This window comes from Lactuca sativa, chromosome 7 (assembly GCF_002870075.4).
Source record: "Lactuca sativa cultivar Salinas chromosome 7, Lsat_Salinas_v11, whole genome shotgun sequence".
Taxonomy (NCBI): domain Eukaryota; kingdom Viridiplantae; phylum Streptophyta; class Magnoliopsida; order Asterales; family Asteraceae; genus Lactuca; species Lactuca sativa.
In genome coordinates this window covers 130,348,590-130,365,355 of record NC_056629.2, presented here as the reverse complement: position 1 = coordinate 130,365,355, position 16,766 = coordinate 130,348,590, and the positions used below count along the sequence as shown (strand labels likewise).

Genomic DNA, 16,766 nt, shown 5'->3' with positions numbered 1-16,766 from the left:
CACAAAACGAGGTGTGAAGTAACCATGCAAATCACTTGGTACCCTAAAAGTTTATCACACAATCGATGTGCCGGTAAACCACACACGCTCCACCGATACTATAATAAACCCTAAGTCACCCTTTACCTACCTTATTAAGTCCAAGTTAGTGTGTCAGTTAACCACACACGCTCCACCAACGACTTAAACAATGTGTAAAGTGTAATTTCATGGATTAGCACCTTATTCACATTTTTCCTAAAGTAACTAAGATTGGGAATTTAATAAAACATTTAGTTACTTTATAATATTCGTCATACTTTTAATGAGAATTTATAAGTCCTTGTCCTACCCGTTCGGCTAACGAACCTCCACCAGTCAAGCAAGCGGTGGGTGAGAGTGGACACCCATTAAGTTGCCATTTTATAGGCAACAACCTTATACCCACCTTATAGATCGGCTTCGTGAATGAGGCGTACTAGCGGTAAGACGACTTTAATCTTATACATACATATATATATATATATATATATATATATATATATATATATATATATATATATATATATATATATATATATATATATATATATCAAACCTGGGGTATTGGGAGGATTACGAAGAGATCAAAAACGAAGCTTTTCTTGGCCTTGGTTATGATCCGAGCGGCGACGTTACGTGCAATTTCATCGTCATGGCTTAATCGACGGTGGTGGTGCGGCGATCTCCACCACCTGCTCATCTTGAACTGCAACCACATGTTCCACACGTGCAAGGCGTCAGTAACACACCGGAGAACCGTGACTGTGATGGCGAACCACCAGTCGACGAACACACACATGCATGGTTCACTTATGGAGAGTGTGTAGAAAAACAGCGGGTCAATGAACAGACCGGTGGCGCAAACCAGAAGGAACGCCCGGTTCCATTCTTGAACCCATTCGGATCTTGGGTCCAGAAACGCCCTCCCACGTGGTGGGCACGTGCTAGGAATGAGCTCTTTGCAATCTTTGGATTCCTCTTCAACATCTTCTTCATCTTCTTCTTCTTGTTCTTCCTCACTGGTATCTGTACTGTATGCATCTGCAAAATCATGTCTGGTAGCCATGTATGTGAGTATGTATATGTGCATGTGTTTTCACCTTCACTGCGTGTGAGAGATTGAGAGAGAGAGAGAGGGGAATTAGGGATGGGGTTTAGTCAGTGAGAGTCCTTACCCTCGGTGGGAGTGATGACTTGAGAGTTGTAGGGTATAGTGATGCTAGCTACCAGACTGATAGGGATAATTTCCGCTCTCAGTCGGGTCGGGTCTTTACCCTAAACAGAGGAGTTCCAAGCAAGAGACAGTGGCTGATTCAACTTGTGAATCAGAGTATATTGCAGCTAGCGAGGCGGCAAAAGAGGCGATATGGCTGAAGAACTTCATTGGAGACCTTGGAGTTGTACCAGCTATTAAAGAGCCAATGGAAATTTTCTGTGATAGTGAAAGCGCTGTTGCCTTAACCAAGGAACCAAGGGATCACGGGAGATCCAGACACATCGACAGAAAATACCATTTTATCAGACATCGGATAGAAGAAGGACTCCTCGTGGCAAAGAGGGTATCATCGGATAAGAACCCAGTAGATCCCCTCACGAAAGGACTGACTCGGGTTAAGCATCTCCAGCATGCTCGGAGCACAGGGCTGAAGGATGATATTAGATTTAGTAGTTAGATAACCTAGAAATTTGTAAAGTGTAATTGACATTAGATGATGAATAAAAGGTGTTTTATTTATGAGTAAAGTGTTGCTATCTCTTGTCGATCGTTTACTATATTTCTTTTGCATGTTTTGACTTCCAGAATAATTTTGTTTGGTATAACATATTATTCAAACCTCCACAGTCGGTCATATGTCTGAAGTAGGTATGAATCAAGACTGTCACGATTGGTTGCAGAGGTCTAAGGTGTTGGACAAGGCTACAACAATCATGAGTGCTCATAAGTTCTGAGCATTGGACTCAACCCACGCTCACTGGAATCACTTCATGGAATTTATCTCGAGTGATCGTGAGACGGTAATATCATATAAGTCTTCAAACCTAGAGATATGATTTGTTACTTACAAGTTGGTTATGCATTGATTGTACGAAAACGCATTGGTAACTCGATGTTATAAAACGTGCTTTTGTGTATAATTCAATGAGTGGTAGAACAAACATATGAGTCAAAGTTTATCTGTTCCTTCTTGGATTAGAAGCTGGTATCTGGGCCCCTCGATGATTTTGTTTTGACCTATGTACCGGGCCCGGTCAGAACTAAGTTGATGTGTTCAATTAAGTTCTTTGTCAAACAAATCGGAAATCGGGAAACAAACTGCTGGACAATAAGTAAGACATTGTTCCATGTATTTGTCCGGCTGATATCTAGAACAGAGGATTATATGATCACTTATCTTAAATGGCGTATCAACATCTTCTCAGTTCCGAGAGACCTTGAAAGAGCTACGATTGTCGGTCGGTTCCTGAAGTACTAGAGTTATAGTTATTAGACTTATCCAAGTGGGAGACTGTTGGATAAGGTGTTTATGTCCATAACTATTTCTGGTCAGTACTTGACCCGACCCGACATGGTCCATTTGGGTTGCATGGCACCATGCACGTGGATAGACTAAATGAGAGAAATAACACTTGGAGATTATTAATATATTATAAGTTCTAATATATTAATAATATTATTTGATTAGTTTGATCAAAGAATTAATTTAGAATTAATTAAGTGATCAAAAGATAACTAATTAAATATATGGGTTGATTATGTAAATCATTCATATCTTGTATAGTGGGCTAAGAGGCTCCATGGATTATCAAGTTGGGTTCCACCCATAGGATGCTCCATGGATGCTCCATGCGAGTTACAAACCCATGGGTCATGGAAATGAAGAGTCATGACACATTAGGGTTTACATGGTGTAACCCTAGATGTGTCAACACTATATAAGAATCCCATTCTCCACCAAAATCAGTTAGACATATGAAACAAGAGGGCTAGGCCGATTTCAAAAAGTGTGTGCTCTCTCAAAAGTCTTTCCAAGAGCATTTGGTGTTGTGTGAAGCATTTGAGGCATCACACTTGGGGTGCTAGGCTCACAAGGTTTCAAGGAACATAAGCAACAACAAGGTAAGTTATTCTATCTTTCATTCAAGTTAAAAATTGTTCCCCATGTATGCTAGATAGGAATATAACCTTGGAATTCCACTTTTCATGATAATTAGACAAACATAGATCCAAGGTTATTAGGGTTGCATGTACACTTAGGAAGTGTTAGAATGCTCAAAATCCATCAGTGGTATCAGAGCCTAGGCTTGTTTGTTTGTTATTTGTGCTAAAAAGTTGGAAAAAGTCGAAAAACTTGTTGTCTGCCTGATGAACTCGCCGAGTCCATGGGGAGACTCGTCGAGTTCACTTGTATCTTCAACCTACTCGCCGAGTAGGTTCATCCACTCGGCGAGTAGGAGCCACAGAGTGCAGATTTTCGACTTTAGTTGCTAGAAATGGACTATAAACATTACCCTAAACTGTTTTGGTACTTGAAAACTTGTTTTAGATGGTGTAATGTCTTTGCTAATCCATTTACAACAACTAGTTATCAAAATTACAAAGTTTTAAGTGTAGTTTTGATTCATGAAAGTGTTCATGTTCATGTTCTTGATCTTATGATGTTTAGATGATCATAGGAATTATTTGTAACCTATGTGGTAGTTTAATTCTTGATCATAATGTGTTTTAATGGAGTCCATAACTTGTCCTCAAGTTATGGAAAACCAAAAGTCACTTGAGTTAAAACCATTAAAAGAACACAAGAGTTAGAAAAATGAAGAGTCTTCATTTTTATTACTCTAATAAACTCATAAGTTACAAGAAATGAAAAGTTTTGAAAGTTTACAAAACTTGCCCTCAAGTTTTGGAACAAGTAAAGTCATGCTAAAAACTTTAGTTCCAACCCTTAGAATTTTGAAAGTTAAAATTCTACCCTTATACTTATAATATTATAAGTTAATATACATACATACATATATATATATATATATATATATATATATATATATATATATGTGTAAGATTAAAGTCGTCTTACCGCTAGTACGCCTCATTCACGAAGCCGGTCTATAAGGTGGGTATAAGGTTGTTGCCTATAAAATGGCAACTTAATGGGTGTCCACTCTCACCCACCGCTTGCTTGACTGGTGGAGGGTCGTTAGCCGAACGGATAGGACAAGGACTTATAAATTCTCATTAAAAGTATGACGAATATTATAAAGTAACTAAATGTTTTATTAAATTCCCAATCTTAGTTACTTTAGGAAAAATGCGAATAAGGTGCTAATCCATGAAATTACACTTTACACTTCGTTTAAGTCGTTGGTGGAGCGTGTGTGGTTAACCGGCACACTAACTTGGACTTAACAAGGTAGGTAAAGGGTGACTTAAGGTTTATTATAGTATCGGTGGAGCGTGTGTGGTTTACCGGCACATCGATTGAGTGATAAACTTTAAGGTTACCAAGTGATTTACATGGTTACTTCACACCTCGTTTTGTGATCCTCGGTATCCCAGTCACAAAACTTGGAGGGCACACTCGAGATTGAAACATGCCTTTGAAAAGTTCATTGAATCTCAAAGAATCTAGGAATTTCTAGGAACCAATCAAAAACCTAATATATAATATTTCGGTTTTCGTGGTGGAAATTGGTGAATCGTCATTCACCTACCTTTCAAATATGTTATAGCTTGGATTACGGCATACCTCTTCTAAGTTATAATATATTGTGATTGGATCCTAGCCTTAATATTACATTTGGGTGTTTTATTAAGGACTCTCTAAATATCTAAACTAATCTTGTCCTTTTCCTTCAGATGTCTTCAAACAATGCTGCTTCTGGCTCTAATCCTAATGGCTCCTTTACCCTTATGAACTTGTGTGGGAAAGTCATTTTTGATGGATCCAACTTCAATGAATGGATCAGAAACATCAGGATGATTACCCGCTACGAGGACAAAGAATATGTCCTTGACAAGGAGCTTAAGGAGATTGATGAGACCACTGCAACTCCCCAGGAGATCGCTAACTTTCAGGCACATGAAAGGGATGCTACCAAGGTGGCATGCATCATGATGGCCACGATGACAACAAAACTCCAAAAGTCCTATGAGGATTTCTACCCTTATGAAATGCACCAAGATCTGATGGAAAGATACCATCAAAGTGCAAGACAAGAAAGGTATGAAATCATCTGCTCCATGATAACAACCATGATGAAGGACGGGGAATCCGTCACGAGCCACATGCAGAAAATGCAAAGGTATGTGGATCGATTGCTGAAGCTTAATGTGAACTTCCCTGAGGAGCTTGCAATAGATATCATTTTGCACTCCTTACCATCGTGCTATGATCAATTCTGCATGACATATCACATGAATAAGGAAGAGGTCACACTCAGCAAACTTCAGGGACTTCTCAAGACCGCAGAAACAGGTTTTAAGGGGAAGTCGGTTGTTAACACTCCTACTCCAAACTCTACTCCGGTTTTGGCAATCAGGAAAAGTCAAGGGAAGAAGAGAAAGAGCTCTTCAAAGGGAACCAAGGCTCGGACCCTTGATGTCTCTTCTTCAAGAGGAACCAAGAAAGGTTTCGTTACTCCTTCTTCTGACCCAAAAGAGGTTGAATGCTTCTATTGCCATGAAAAATCACATTGGAAGCGGAACTGCCCAAAATACCAGCAAGATGTGAAGGATGGGAAAGTTAAACCCAACCATGCAGGTATTTACACTATCATTTCTAATAACTCACCCCATTCTAAATCTTGGGTCCTAGATACCGGTTGTGGGATTCACATTTGTTGTGACTTGCAGGTACTAAGAAGAAGTGAGAATGTGGAGCAAGGAAGAATAAACCTAATCATGGGGAATAGGAAAGCTTTACCTGTCACTAAGATTGGAGTTTATACTTTATCGCTAAGTAGTGGGTTGAGTTTAGATTTGAATAAGTGTTGTTATTCGCCAGAAATGGCAAGAAATATAATTTCCTTTCATGCATTGTATAAACAAGGTTTCACCTTTTCATTTGATAATGAAGTTGGTTCGATTAATGCTTTCTTTAATAATGTTCTTTATTTTAAAGCATTACCTTGTGATGGCGTGTATGAAACAGTATATGTGGTTGATAACATAGGAAATAATGTATTGTGTATTGATTCTGTTAATAATAACTTGGATAAAGCATCATTATGGCATTGTCGTCTTGCACATATAAGCAAGAAACGCATAGGCCAACTCCAAAAGGATGGAGTCTTGGAGTTATTTGAGCTAAAGTAAGATGATAGTTGCGAATCATGCTTACTTGGAAAAATGACAAAGTCACCCTTCACAGGCTCGTGTGAGAGGGGTGAAGGTTTGTTGGACCTTGTACACACGGATGTGTGTGGACCATTCAAACATGCCACAAGAGATGCTAATCGTTATTATTTGACTTTTACTGATGATTACAGTAGATATGGATATGTCTACTTGATCAAGCATAAGTCAGAGACTTTCGAAAGGTTTAAGGAATTTAAACAGGAAGTCGAGAATCAATTGGGAAGGAACATTAAGATGCTTCGATCCGATCCTGGTGGTGAGTATCTTAGTTCAGAGTTTCTTGACTATCTAAGGGAATGTGGGATAGTCTCACAAATGACACCTCCTAGGACACCACAGTTGAATGGTGTGGCTGAGAGACATAATCAAACCTTGTTAGATATGGTTTGTTCCATGATGATTCGAGCTTCACTACCAATCTCATTTTGGGGGTATGCCTTAGAGACTGCCGCCCATATCCTTAATCTAGTCCCTACAAAGAAAGTTGCCAAAACTCCTCACGAGATGTGGACTGGTAAAGTACCTAAACTAGACCACATCAAGATTTGGGGTTGCGAGGCTTTCGTGAGACACGAGGCTCATGATAAGCTCGAACCTCGAAGCGAGAGGTGTATTTTCATCGGCTACCCACAGCAATCCTTTGGTTACATTTTCTACAGACCTAGTGAAAATGTGGTCTTTGTAGCTAGGAGGGCTTTCTTTAGAGAGAGAGAGAGAGAGAGAGTTTATAAGCCAAGGAATCAGTGGGAGGCAAGTTGATCTTGAAGAAATTCAAGAGTCAAGCGGTGAAGGAACTTCAAACCCTAGCAGTCAACTTGAGGAGGAAACACCTATTGAGCCAATTGACAAGTCTGTACCTCTGAGGCGGTCCACAAGGGTTAGGAATGCTCCTGAGCATTACTATGGATTCCACATTACTGCAGAAGGTGATACACTTATCAGTGATGAGACACTGATAGGTCTGGATGAACCTAACAGTTACGCGGAAGCCATGGCAGGCCCTGAGTCAGCCAACTGGAAAGAGGCAATGGACAGCGAAATACAGTCCATGTATGACAATCAAGTTTGGAACTTGGTTGAGAATGTACCAGGTCGTAAGACAGTAGCGTGCAAATGGGTCTTCAAGAAGAAGACCGACATGGATTGTAAAGTACACACTTATAAGGCTCGACTGGTTGCAAAGGACTTCTCTCAAATTCCTGGAGTGGACTATGATGCGACCTTTTCTCCAGTAGCCAAGATTAAGTCTATTAGGGTTCTGTTAGCCATAGTTGCATTTCATGACTATGAAATATGGTAAATGGATGTCAAAACCGCTTTCCTTAATGGAAAGTTGGCTGAAGATGTTTACATGAGTCAGCCAGAGGGTTTTGTCAGCAACGAGTACCCTAATAAAGTGTGTAAGCTTGAGAAATCCATTTATGGATTGAAGCAAGCACCTCGCAGATGGAATCTTTGCTTTGATGAAAAGGTCAAGGAATTTGGCTTTTCTAGGAGTGAAGATGAGTCTTGCGTGTATGTCAAGGCTAGTGGGGGTATAGTTAGCTTTTTGGTATTGTATGTGGATGACATACTACTCATAGGAAATGACATCCCAACTCTGCAGGAAGTTAAGTCCTGGCTTGGGAAGTGTTTCTCTATGAAGGACCTAGGAGAAGCTGCCTATATTCTGGGGATAAGGATCTTGAGAGATCGGAGTAAAAGACTAATTGGACTTAGTCAGAGTACCTACTTGGATAAGGTGCTGAAGAGATTCAGCATGCAGGACTCCAAGAAAGGAGAGTTACCCATCCAGAGTAACGCCAGATTGAGTAAGACACAAAGCCCTAGCACTGAGGCTGAGATTGCAGAAATGAGTCGAATACCTTATGCTTCGGCTGTAGGATCGATCAAGTATGCAATGACGTGTACTCGACCTGATGTAGCCTTTGCACTTAGCATGGTTAGCAGGTATCAGGGGAACCCTGGCAAGGCACACTGGACTGCGGTAAAGAATATCCTCAAGTACCTACGGAGGACTAAGGATTGGGTCCTTACCCTCGGTGGGAGTGATGACTTGATAGTTGTAGGGTATAGTGATGCTAGCTACCTGACTGATAGGGATAATTTCCGCTCTCAGTCGGGCTGGGTCTTTACCCTAAACGGAGGAGTTCCAAGCAAGAGACAGTGGCTGATTCAACTTGTGAATCAGAGTATATTGCAGCTAGCGAGGCGGCAAAAGAGGCGATATGGCCGAAGAACTTCATTGGAGACCTTGGAGTTGTACCAGCTATTAAAGAGCCAATGGAAATTTTCTGTGATAGTGAAAGCGCTGTTGCCTTAGCCAAGGAACCAAGGGATCACGGGAGATCCAGACACATCGACAGAAAATACCATTTTATCAGACATCGGATAGAAGAAGGACTCCTCGTGGCAAAGGGGTATCATCGGATGAGAACCCAGCAGATCCCCTCACGAAGGGACTGACTCGGGTTAAGCATCTCCAGCATGCTCGGAGCACAGGGCTGAAGGATGATATTAGATTTAGTAGTTAGATAACCTAGAAATTTGTAAAGTGTAATTGACATTAGATGATGAATAAAAGGTGTTTTATTTATGAGTAAAGTGTTGCTATCTCTTGTCGATCGTTTACTATATTTCTTTTGCATGTTTTGACTTCCAGAATAATTTTGTTTGGTATAACATATTATTCAAACCTCCACAGTCGGTCATATGTCTGAAGTAGGTATGAATCAAGACTGTCACGATTGGTTGCAGAGGTCTAAGGTGTTGGACAAGGCTACAACAATCATGAGTGCTCATAAGTTCTGAGCATTGGACTCAACCCACGCTCACTGGAATCACTTCATGGAATTTATCTCGAGTGATCGTGAGACGGTAATATCATATAAGTCTTCAAACCTAGAGATATGATTTGTTACTTACAAGTTGGTTATGCATTGATTGTACGAAAACGCATTGGTAACTCGATGTTATAAAACGTGCTTTTGTGTATAATTCAATGAGTGGTAGAACAAACATATGAGTCAAAGTTTATCTGTTCCTTCTTGGATTAGAAGCTGGTATCTGGGCCCCTCGATGATTTTGTTTTGACCTATGTACCGGGCCCGGTCAGAACTAAGTTGATGTGTTCAATTAAGTTCTTTGTCAAACAAATCGGAAATCGGGAAACAAACTGCTGGACAATAAGTAAGACATTGTTCCATGTATTTGTCCGGCTGATATCTAGAACAGAGGATTATATGATCACTTATCTTAAATGGCGTATCAACATCTTCTCAGTTCCGAGAGACCTTGAAAGAGCTACGATTGTCGGTCGGTTCCTGAAGTACTAGAGTTATAGTTATTAGACTTATCCAAGTGGGAGACTGTTGGATAAGGTGTTTATGTCCATAACTATTTCTGGTCAGTACTTGACCCGACCCGACATGGTCCATTTGGGTTGCATGGCACCATGCACGTGGATAGACTAAATGAGAGAAATAACACTTGGAGATTATTAATATATTATAAGTTCTAATATATTAATAATATTATTTGATTAGTTTGATCAAAGAATTAATTTAGAATTAATTAAGTGATCAAAAGATAACTAATTAAATATATGGGTTGATTATGTAAATCATTCATATCTTGTATGGTGGGCTAAGAGGCTCCATGGATTATCAAGTTGGGTTCCACCCATAGGATGCTCCATGGATGCTCCATGCGAGTTACAAACCCATGGGTCATGGAAATGAAGAGTCATGACACATTAGGGTTTACATGGTGTAACCCTAGATGTGTCAACACTATATAAGAATCCCATTCTCCATCAAAATCAGTTAGACATATGAAACAAGAGGGCTAGGCCGATTTCAAAAAGTGTGTGCTCTCTCAAAAGTCTTTCCAAGAGCATTTGGTGTTGTGTGAAGCATTTGAGGCATCACACTTGGGGTGCTAGGCTCACAAGGTTTCAAGGAACATAAGCAACAACAAGGTAAGTTATTCTATCTTTCATTCAAGTTAAAAATTGTTCCCCATGTATGCTAGATAGGAATATAACCTTGGAATTCCACTTTGCATGATAACTAGACAAACATAGATCCAAGGTTATTAGGGTTGCATGTACACTTAGGAAGTGTTAGAATGCTCAAAATCCATCAGTGGTATCAGAGCCTAGGCTTGTTTGTTTGTTATTTGTGCTAAAAAGTTGGAAAAAGTCGAAAAACTTGTTGTCTGCCTGATGAACTCGCCGAGTCCATGGGGAGACTCGTCGAGTTCACTTGTATCTTCAACCTCCTCGCCGAGTAGGTTCATGCACTCGACGAGTAGGAGCCACAGAGTGCAGATTTTCGACTTTAGTTGCTAGAAATGGACTATAAACATTACCCTAAACTGTTTTGGTACTTGAAAACTTGTGTTAGATGGTGTAATGTCTTTGCTAATCCATTTACAACAACTAGTTATCAAAATTACAAAGTTTTAAGTGTAGTTTTGATTCATGAAAGTGTTCATGTTCATGTTCTTGATCTTATGATGTTTAGATGATCATAGGAATTATTTGTAACCTATGTGATAGTTTAATTCTTGATCATAATGTGTTTTAATGGAGTCCATAACTTGTCCTCAAGTTATGGAAAACCAAAAGTCACTTGAGTTAAAACCATTAAAAGAACACAAGAGTTAGAAAAATCAAGAGTCTTCATTTTTATTACTCTAATAAACTCATAAGTTACAAGAAATGAAAAGTTTTGAAAGTTTACAAAACTTGCCCTCATGTTTTGGAACAAGTAAAGTCTTGCTCAAAACTTTAGTTCCAACCCTTAGAATTTTGAAAGTTAAAATTCTACCCTTATACTTATAATATTATAAGTTAATAATATATACATACATACATATATATATATATATATATATATATATAGATATATATATATATATATATATATATATATATATATATGTATGTATAAGATTAAAGTCGTCTTACTGCTAGTACGCCTCATTCACGAAGCCGATCTATAAGGTGGGTATAAGGTTGTTGCCTATAAAATGGCAACTTAATGGGTGTCCACTCTCACCCACCGCTTGCTTGATTGGTGGAGGGTCGTTAGCCGAACGGGTAGGACAAGGACTTATAAATTCTCATTAAAAGTATGACGAATATTATAAAGTAACTAAATGTTTATTAAATTCCCAATCTTAGTTACTTTAGGAAAAATGTGAATAAGGTGCTAATCCATGAAATTACACTTTACACTTCGTTTAAGTCGTTGGTGGAGCGTGTGTGGTTAACCGGCACACTAACTTGGACTTAATAAGGTAGGTAAAGGGTGACTTAGGGTTTATTATAGTATCGGTGGAGCGTGTGTGGTTTACCGGCACATCGATTGAGTGATAAACTTTTAGGGTACCAAGTGATTTGCATGGTTACTTCACACCTCGTTTTGTGATCCTCGGTATCCCAGTCACAAAACTTGGAGGGCACACTCGAGATTGAAACATGCCTTTGAAAAGTTCATTGAATCTCAAAGAATCTAGGAATTTCTAAGAACCAATCAAAAACCTAATATTTAATATTTCCGTTTTCGTGGTGGAAATTGGTGAATCGTCATTCACCTACCTTTCAAATATGTTATAGCTTGGATTACGGCATACCTATTCTAAGTTATAATATATTGTGATTGGATCCTAGCCTTAATATTACATTTGGGTGTTTTATTAAGGACTCTCTAAATATCTAAACTAATCTTGTCCTTTTCCTTCAGATGTCTTCAAACAATGCTGCTTCTGGCTCTAATCCTAATGGCTCCTTTACCCTTTTGAACTTGTGTGGAAAAGTCATTTTTGATGGATGCAACTTCAATGAATGGATCAGAAACATCAGGATGATTACCCGCTACGAGGACAAAGAATATGTCCTTGACGAGGAGCTTAAGGAGATTGATGAGACCACTGCAACTCCCCAGGAGATCGCTGACTTTTAGGCACATGAAAGGGATGCTACCAAGGTGGCATGCATCATGATGGCCACGATGACAGCAGAACACCAAAAGTCCTATGAGGATTTCTACCCTTATGAAATGCACCAAGATCTGATGGAAAGATACCATCAAAGTGCATGACAAGAAAGGTATGAAATCATCTGCTCCATGATAACAACCATGATGAAGGACGGGGAATCCGTCATGAGCCACATGCAGAAAATGCAAAGGTATGTGGATCGATTGCTGAAGCTTAATGTGAACTTCCCTGAGGAGCTTGCAATAGATATCATTTTGCACTCCTTACCATCGTGCTATGATCAATTCTGCATGACATATCACATGAATAAGGAAGAGGTCACACTCAGCAAACTTCAGGGACTTCTTAAGACCACAGAAACAGGTCTTAAGGGGAAGTCGTTTGTTAACACACCTACTCCAAACTCTACTCCGGTTTTGGCAATCGGGAAAAGTCGAGGGAAGAAGAGAAAGAGCTCTTCAAAGGGAACCAAGGCACGGACCCTTGATGTCTCTTCTTCAAGTGGAACCAAGAAAGGTTTTGTTACTCCTTCTTCTGACCCAAAAGAGGTTGAATGCTTCTATTGCCATGAAAAATCACATTGGAAGCGGAACTGCCCAAAATACCAGCAAGATGTGAAGGATGGGAAAGTTAAACCCAACCATGCAGGTATTTACACTATCATTTCTAATAACTCACCCCATTCTAAATCTTGGGTCCTAGATACCGGTTGTAGGATTCACATTTGTTGTGACTTGCAGGGACTAAGAAGAAGTGAGAATGTGGATCAAGGAAGAATAAACCTAATCATGGGGAATAGGAAAGCTTTACCTGTCACCAAGATTGGAGTTTATACTTTATCGCTAAGTAGTGGGTTTAGTTTAGATTTGAATAAGTGTTGTTATTCGCCAGAAATGGCAAGAAATATAATTTCCTTTCATGCATTGTATAAACAAGGTTTCACCTTTTCATTTGATAATGAAGTTGGTTCGATTAATGCTTTCTTTAATAATGTTCTTTATTTTAAAGCATTACCTTGTGATGGCGTGTATGAAACAGTATCTGTGGTTGATAACATAGGAAATAATGTATTGTGTATTGATTCTGTTAATAATAACTTGGATAAAGCATCATTATGGCATTGTCGTCTTGGACATATAAGCAAGAAACGCATAGGCCAACTCCAAAAGGATGGAGTCTTGGAGTCATTTGACCTAAAGTAAGATGATAGTTGCGAATCATGCTTACTTGGAAAAATGACAAAGTCACCCTTCACAGGCTCGTGTGAGAGGGGTGAAGGTTTGTTGGACCTTGTACACACGGATGTGTGTGGACCATTCAAACATGCCACAAGAGATGCTAATCGTTATTATTTGACTTTTACTGATGATTATAGTAGATATGGATATGTCTACTTGATCAAGCATAAGTCAGAGACTTTCGAAAGGTTTAAGGAATTTAAACAGGAAGTCGAGAATCAATTGGGCAGGAACATTAAGATGCTTCGATCCGATCCTGGTGGTGAGTATCTTAGTTCAGATTTCTTGACTATCTAAGGGAATGTAGGATAGTCTCACAATTGACACCTCCCAGGACACCACAGTTGAATGGTGTGGCTGAGAGACATAATCAAACCTTGTTAGATATGGTTTGTTCCATGATGATTCGAGCTTCGCTACCAATCTCATTTTGGGGGTATGCCTTAGAGACTGCCGCCCATATCCTTAATCTAGTCCCTACAAAGAATGTTGCCAAAACTCCTCACGAGATGTGGACTGGTAAAGTACCAAAACTAGACCACATCAAGATTTGGGGTTGCGAGGCTTTCGTGAGACGCGAGACTCATGATAAGCTCGAACCTCGAAGCGAGAGGTGTATTTTCATCGGCTACCCACAACAATCCTTTGGTTACCTTTTCTACAGACCTAGTGAAAATGTGGTCTTTGTAGCTAGGAGGGCTTTCTTTAGAGAGAGAGAGAGAGAGAGAGAGAGAGTTTATAAGCCAAGGAAACAGTGGGAGGCAAGTTGATCTTGAAGAAATTGAAGAGTCAAGCGGTGAAGGAACTTCAAACCCTAGCACTCAACTTGAGGAGGAAACTCCTGTTGAGCCAATTGACAAGTCTGTACCTCTGAGGCGGTCCACAAGGGCTAGGAATGCTCCTGAGCATTACTATGGATTCCACATTACTTCAGAAGGCGATACACTTATCAGTGATGAGACACTGATAGGTCTGGATGAACCTAACAGTTACGCGGAAGCCATGGCAGGCCTTGAGTCAGCCAAGTGGAAAGAGGCAATGGACAACGAAATACAGTCCATGTATGACAATCAAGTTTGGAACTTGGTTGAGAATGTACCAGGTCGTAAGACAGTAGCGTGCAAATGGGTCTTCAAGAAGAAGACCGACATGGATTGTAAAGTACACACTTATAAGGCTCGACTGGTTGCAAAGGGCTTCTCTCAAATTCCTGGAGTGGACTATGATGCGACCTTTTCTCCAGTAGCCAAGATTAAGTCTATTAGGGTTCTGTTAGCCATAGTTGCATTTCATGACTATGAAATATGGCAAATGGATGTCAAAACCGCTTTCCTTAATGGAAACGAGTACCCTAATAAAGTGTTTACATGAGTCAGCCAGAGGGTTTTGTCAGCAACGAGTACCCTAATAAAGTGTGTAAGCTTGAGAAATCCATTTATGGATTGAAGCAAGCACCTCGCAGATGGAATCTTTGGTTTGATGAAAAGGTCAAGGAATTTGGCTTTTCTAGGAGTGAAGATGAGTCTTGCGTGTATGTCAAGGCTAGTGGAAGTATAGTTAGCTTTTTGGTATTGTATGTGGATGACATACTACTCATAGGAAATGACATCCCAACTCTGCAGGAAGTTAAGTCCTGGCTTGGGAAGTGTTTCTCTATGAAGGACCTAGGAGAAGCTGCCTATATTCTGGGGATAAGGATCTTGAGAGATCGGAGTAAAAGACTAATTGGACTTAGTCAGAGTACCTACTTGGATAAGGTGCTGAAGAGATTCAGCATGCAGCACTCCAAGAAAGGAGAGTTACCCATCCAGAGTAACGCCAGATTGAGTAAGACACAAAGCCCTAGCACTGAGGCTGAGATTGCAGAAATGAGTCGAATACCTTATGCTTCGGCTGTAGGATCGATCAAGTATGCAATGACGTGTACTCGACCTGATGTAGCCTTTGCACTTAGCATGGTTAGCAGGTATCAGGGGAACCCTGGCAAGGCACACTGGACTGCGGTAAAGAATATCCTCAAGTACCTACGGAGGACTAAGGACTGGGTCCTTACCCTCGGTGGGAGTGATGACTTGAGAGTTGTAGGGTATAGTGATGCTAGCTTCCAGATTGATAGGGATAATTTCCGCTCTCAGTCGGGCTGGGTCTTTACCCTAAACGGAGGAGCAATTTCTTGGAAGAGTTCCAAGCAAGAGACAGTGGCTGATTCAACTTGTGAATCAGAGTATATTGCAGCTAGCAAGGCGGCAAAAGAGGCGATATGGCTGAAGAACTTCATTGGAGACCTTGGAGTTGTACCAGCTATTAAAGAGCCAATGGAAATTTTCTATGATAGTGAAAGCGTTGTTGCCTTAGCCAAGGAACCAAGGGATCACGGGAGATCCAGACACATCGACAGAAAATACCATTTTATCAGACATCGGATAGAAGAAGGACTCCTCGTGGCAAAGAGGGTATCATCGGATGAGAACCCAGCAGATCCCCTCACGAAGGGACTGACTCGGGTTAAGCATCTCCAGCATGCTCGGAGCACAGGGCTGAAGGATGATATTAGATTTAGTAGTTAGATAACCTAGAAATTTGTAAAGTGTAATTGACATTAGATGATGAATAAAAGGTGTTTTATTTATGAGTAAAGTGTTGCTATCTCTTGTCGATCGTTTACTATATTTCTTTTGCATGTTTTGACTTCCAGAATAATTTTGTTTGGTATAACATATTATTCAAACCTCCACAGTCGGTCATATGTCTAAAGTAGGTATGAATCAAGACTGTCATGATTGGTTGCAGAGGTCTAAGGTGTTGGACAAGGCTACAACAATCATGAGTGCTCATAAGTTCTGAGCATTGGACTCAACCCACGCTCACTGGAATCACTTCATGGAATTTATCTCGAGTGATCGTGAGACGGTAATATCATATAAGTCTTCAAACCTAGAGATATGATTTGTTACTTACAAGTTGGTTATGCATTGATTGTACGAAAACGCATTGGTAACTCGATGTTATAAAACGTGCTTTTGTGTATAATTCAATGAGTGGTAGAACAAACATATGAGTCGAAGTTTATCTGTTCCTTCTTGGATTAGAAGCTGGTATCTGGGCCCCTCGATGATTTTGTTTTGACCTATGTACCGGGCCCGGTC

The 16,766-nt window shown here is 40.0% G+C and overlaps 1 protein-coding gene across 1 annotated transcript; it reads right to left on the bottom strand.

Moving 5' to 3' along the window:
* Nucleotides 1–571: 571 nt before the first annotated feature.
* On the bottom strand, nucleotides 572–1,087 carry LOC128127326 (cyclic nucleotide-gated ion channel 4-like). Its single transcript, XM_052765789.1, has one exon. It carries the CDS (start codon nucleotides 1,085–1,087, stop codon nucleotides 572–574), a length of 516 nt encoding a protein of 171 aa, XP_052621749.1.
* Between the last annotated feature and the right edge of the window lie 15,679 nt (nucleotides 1,088–16,766).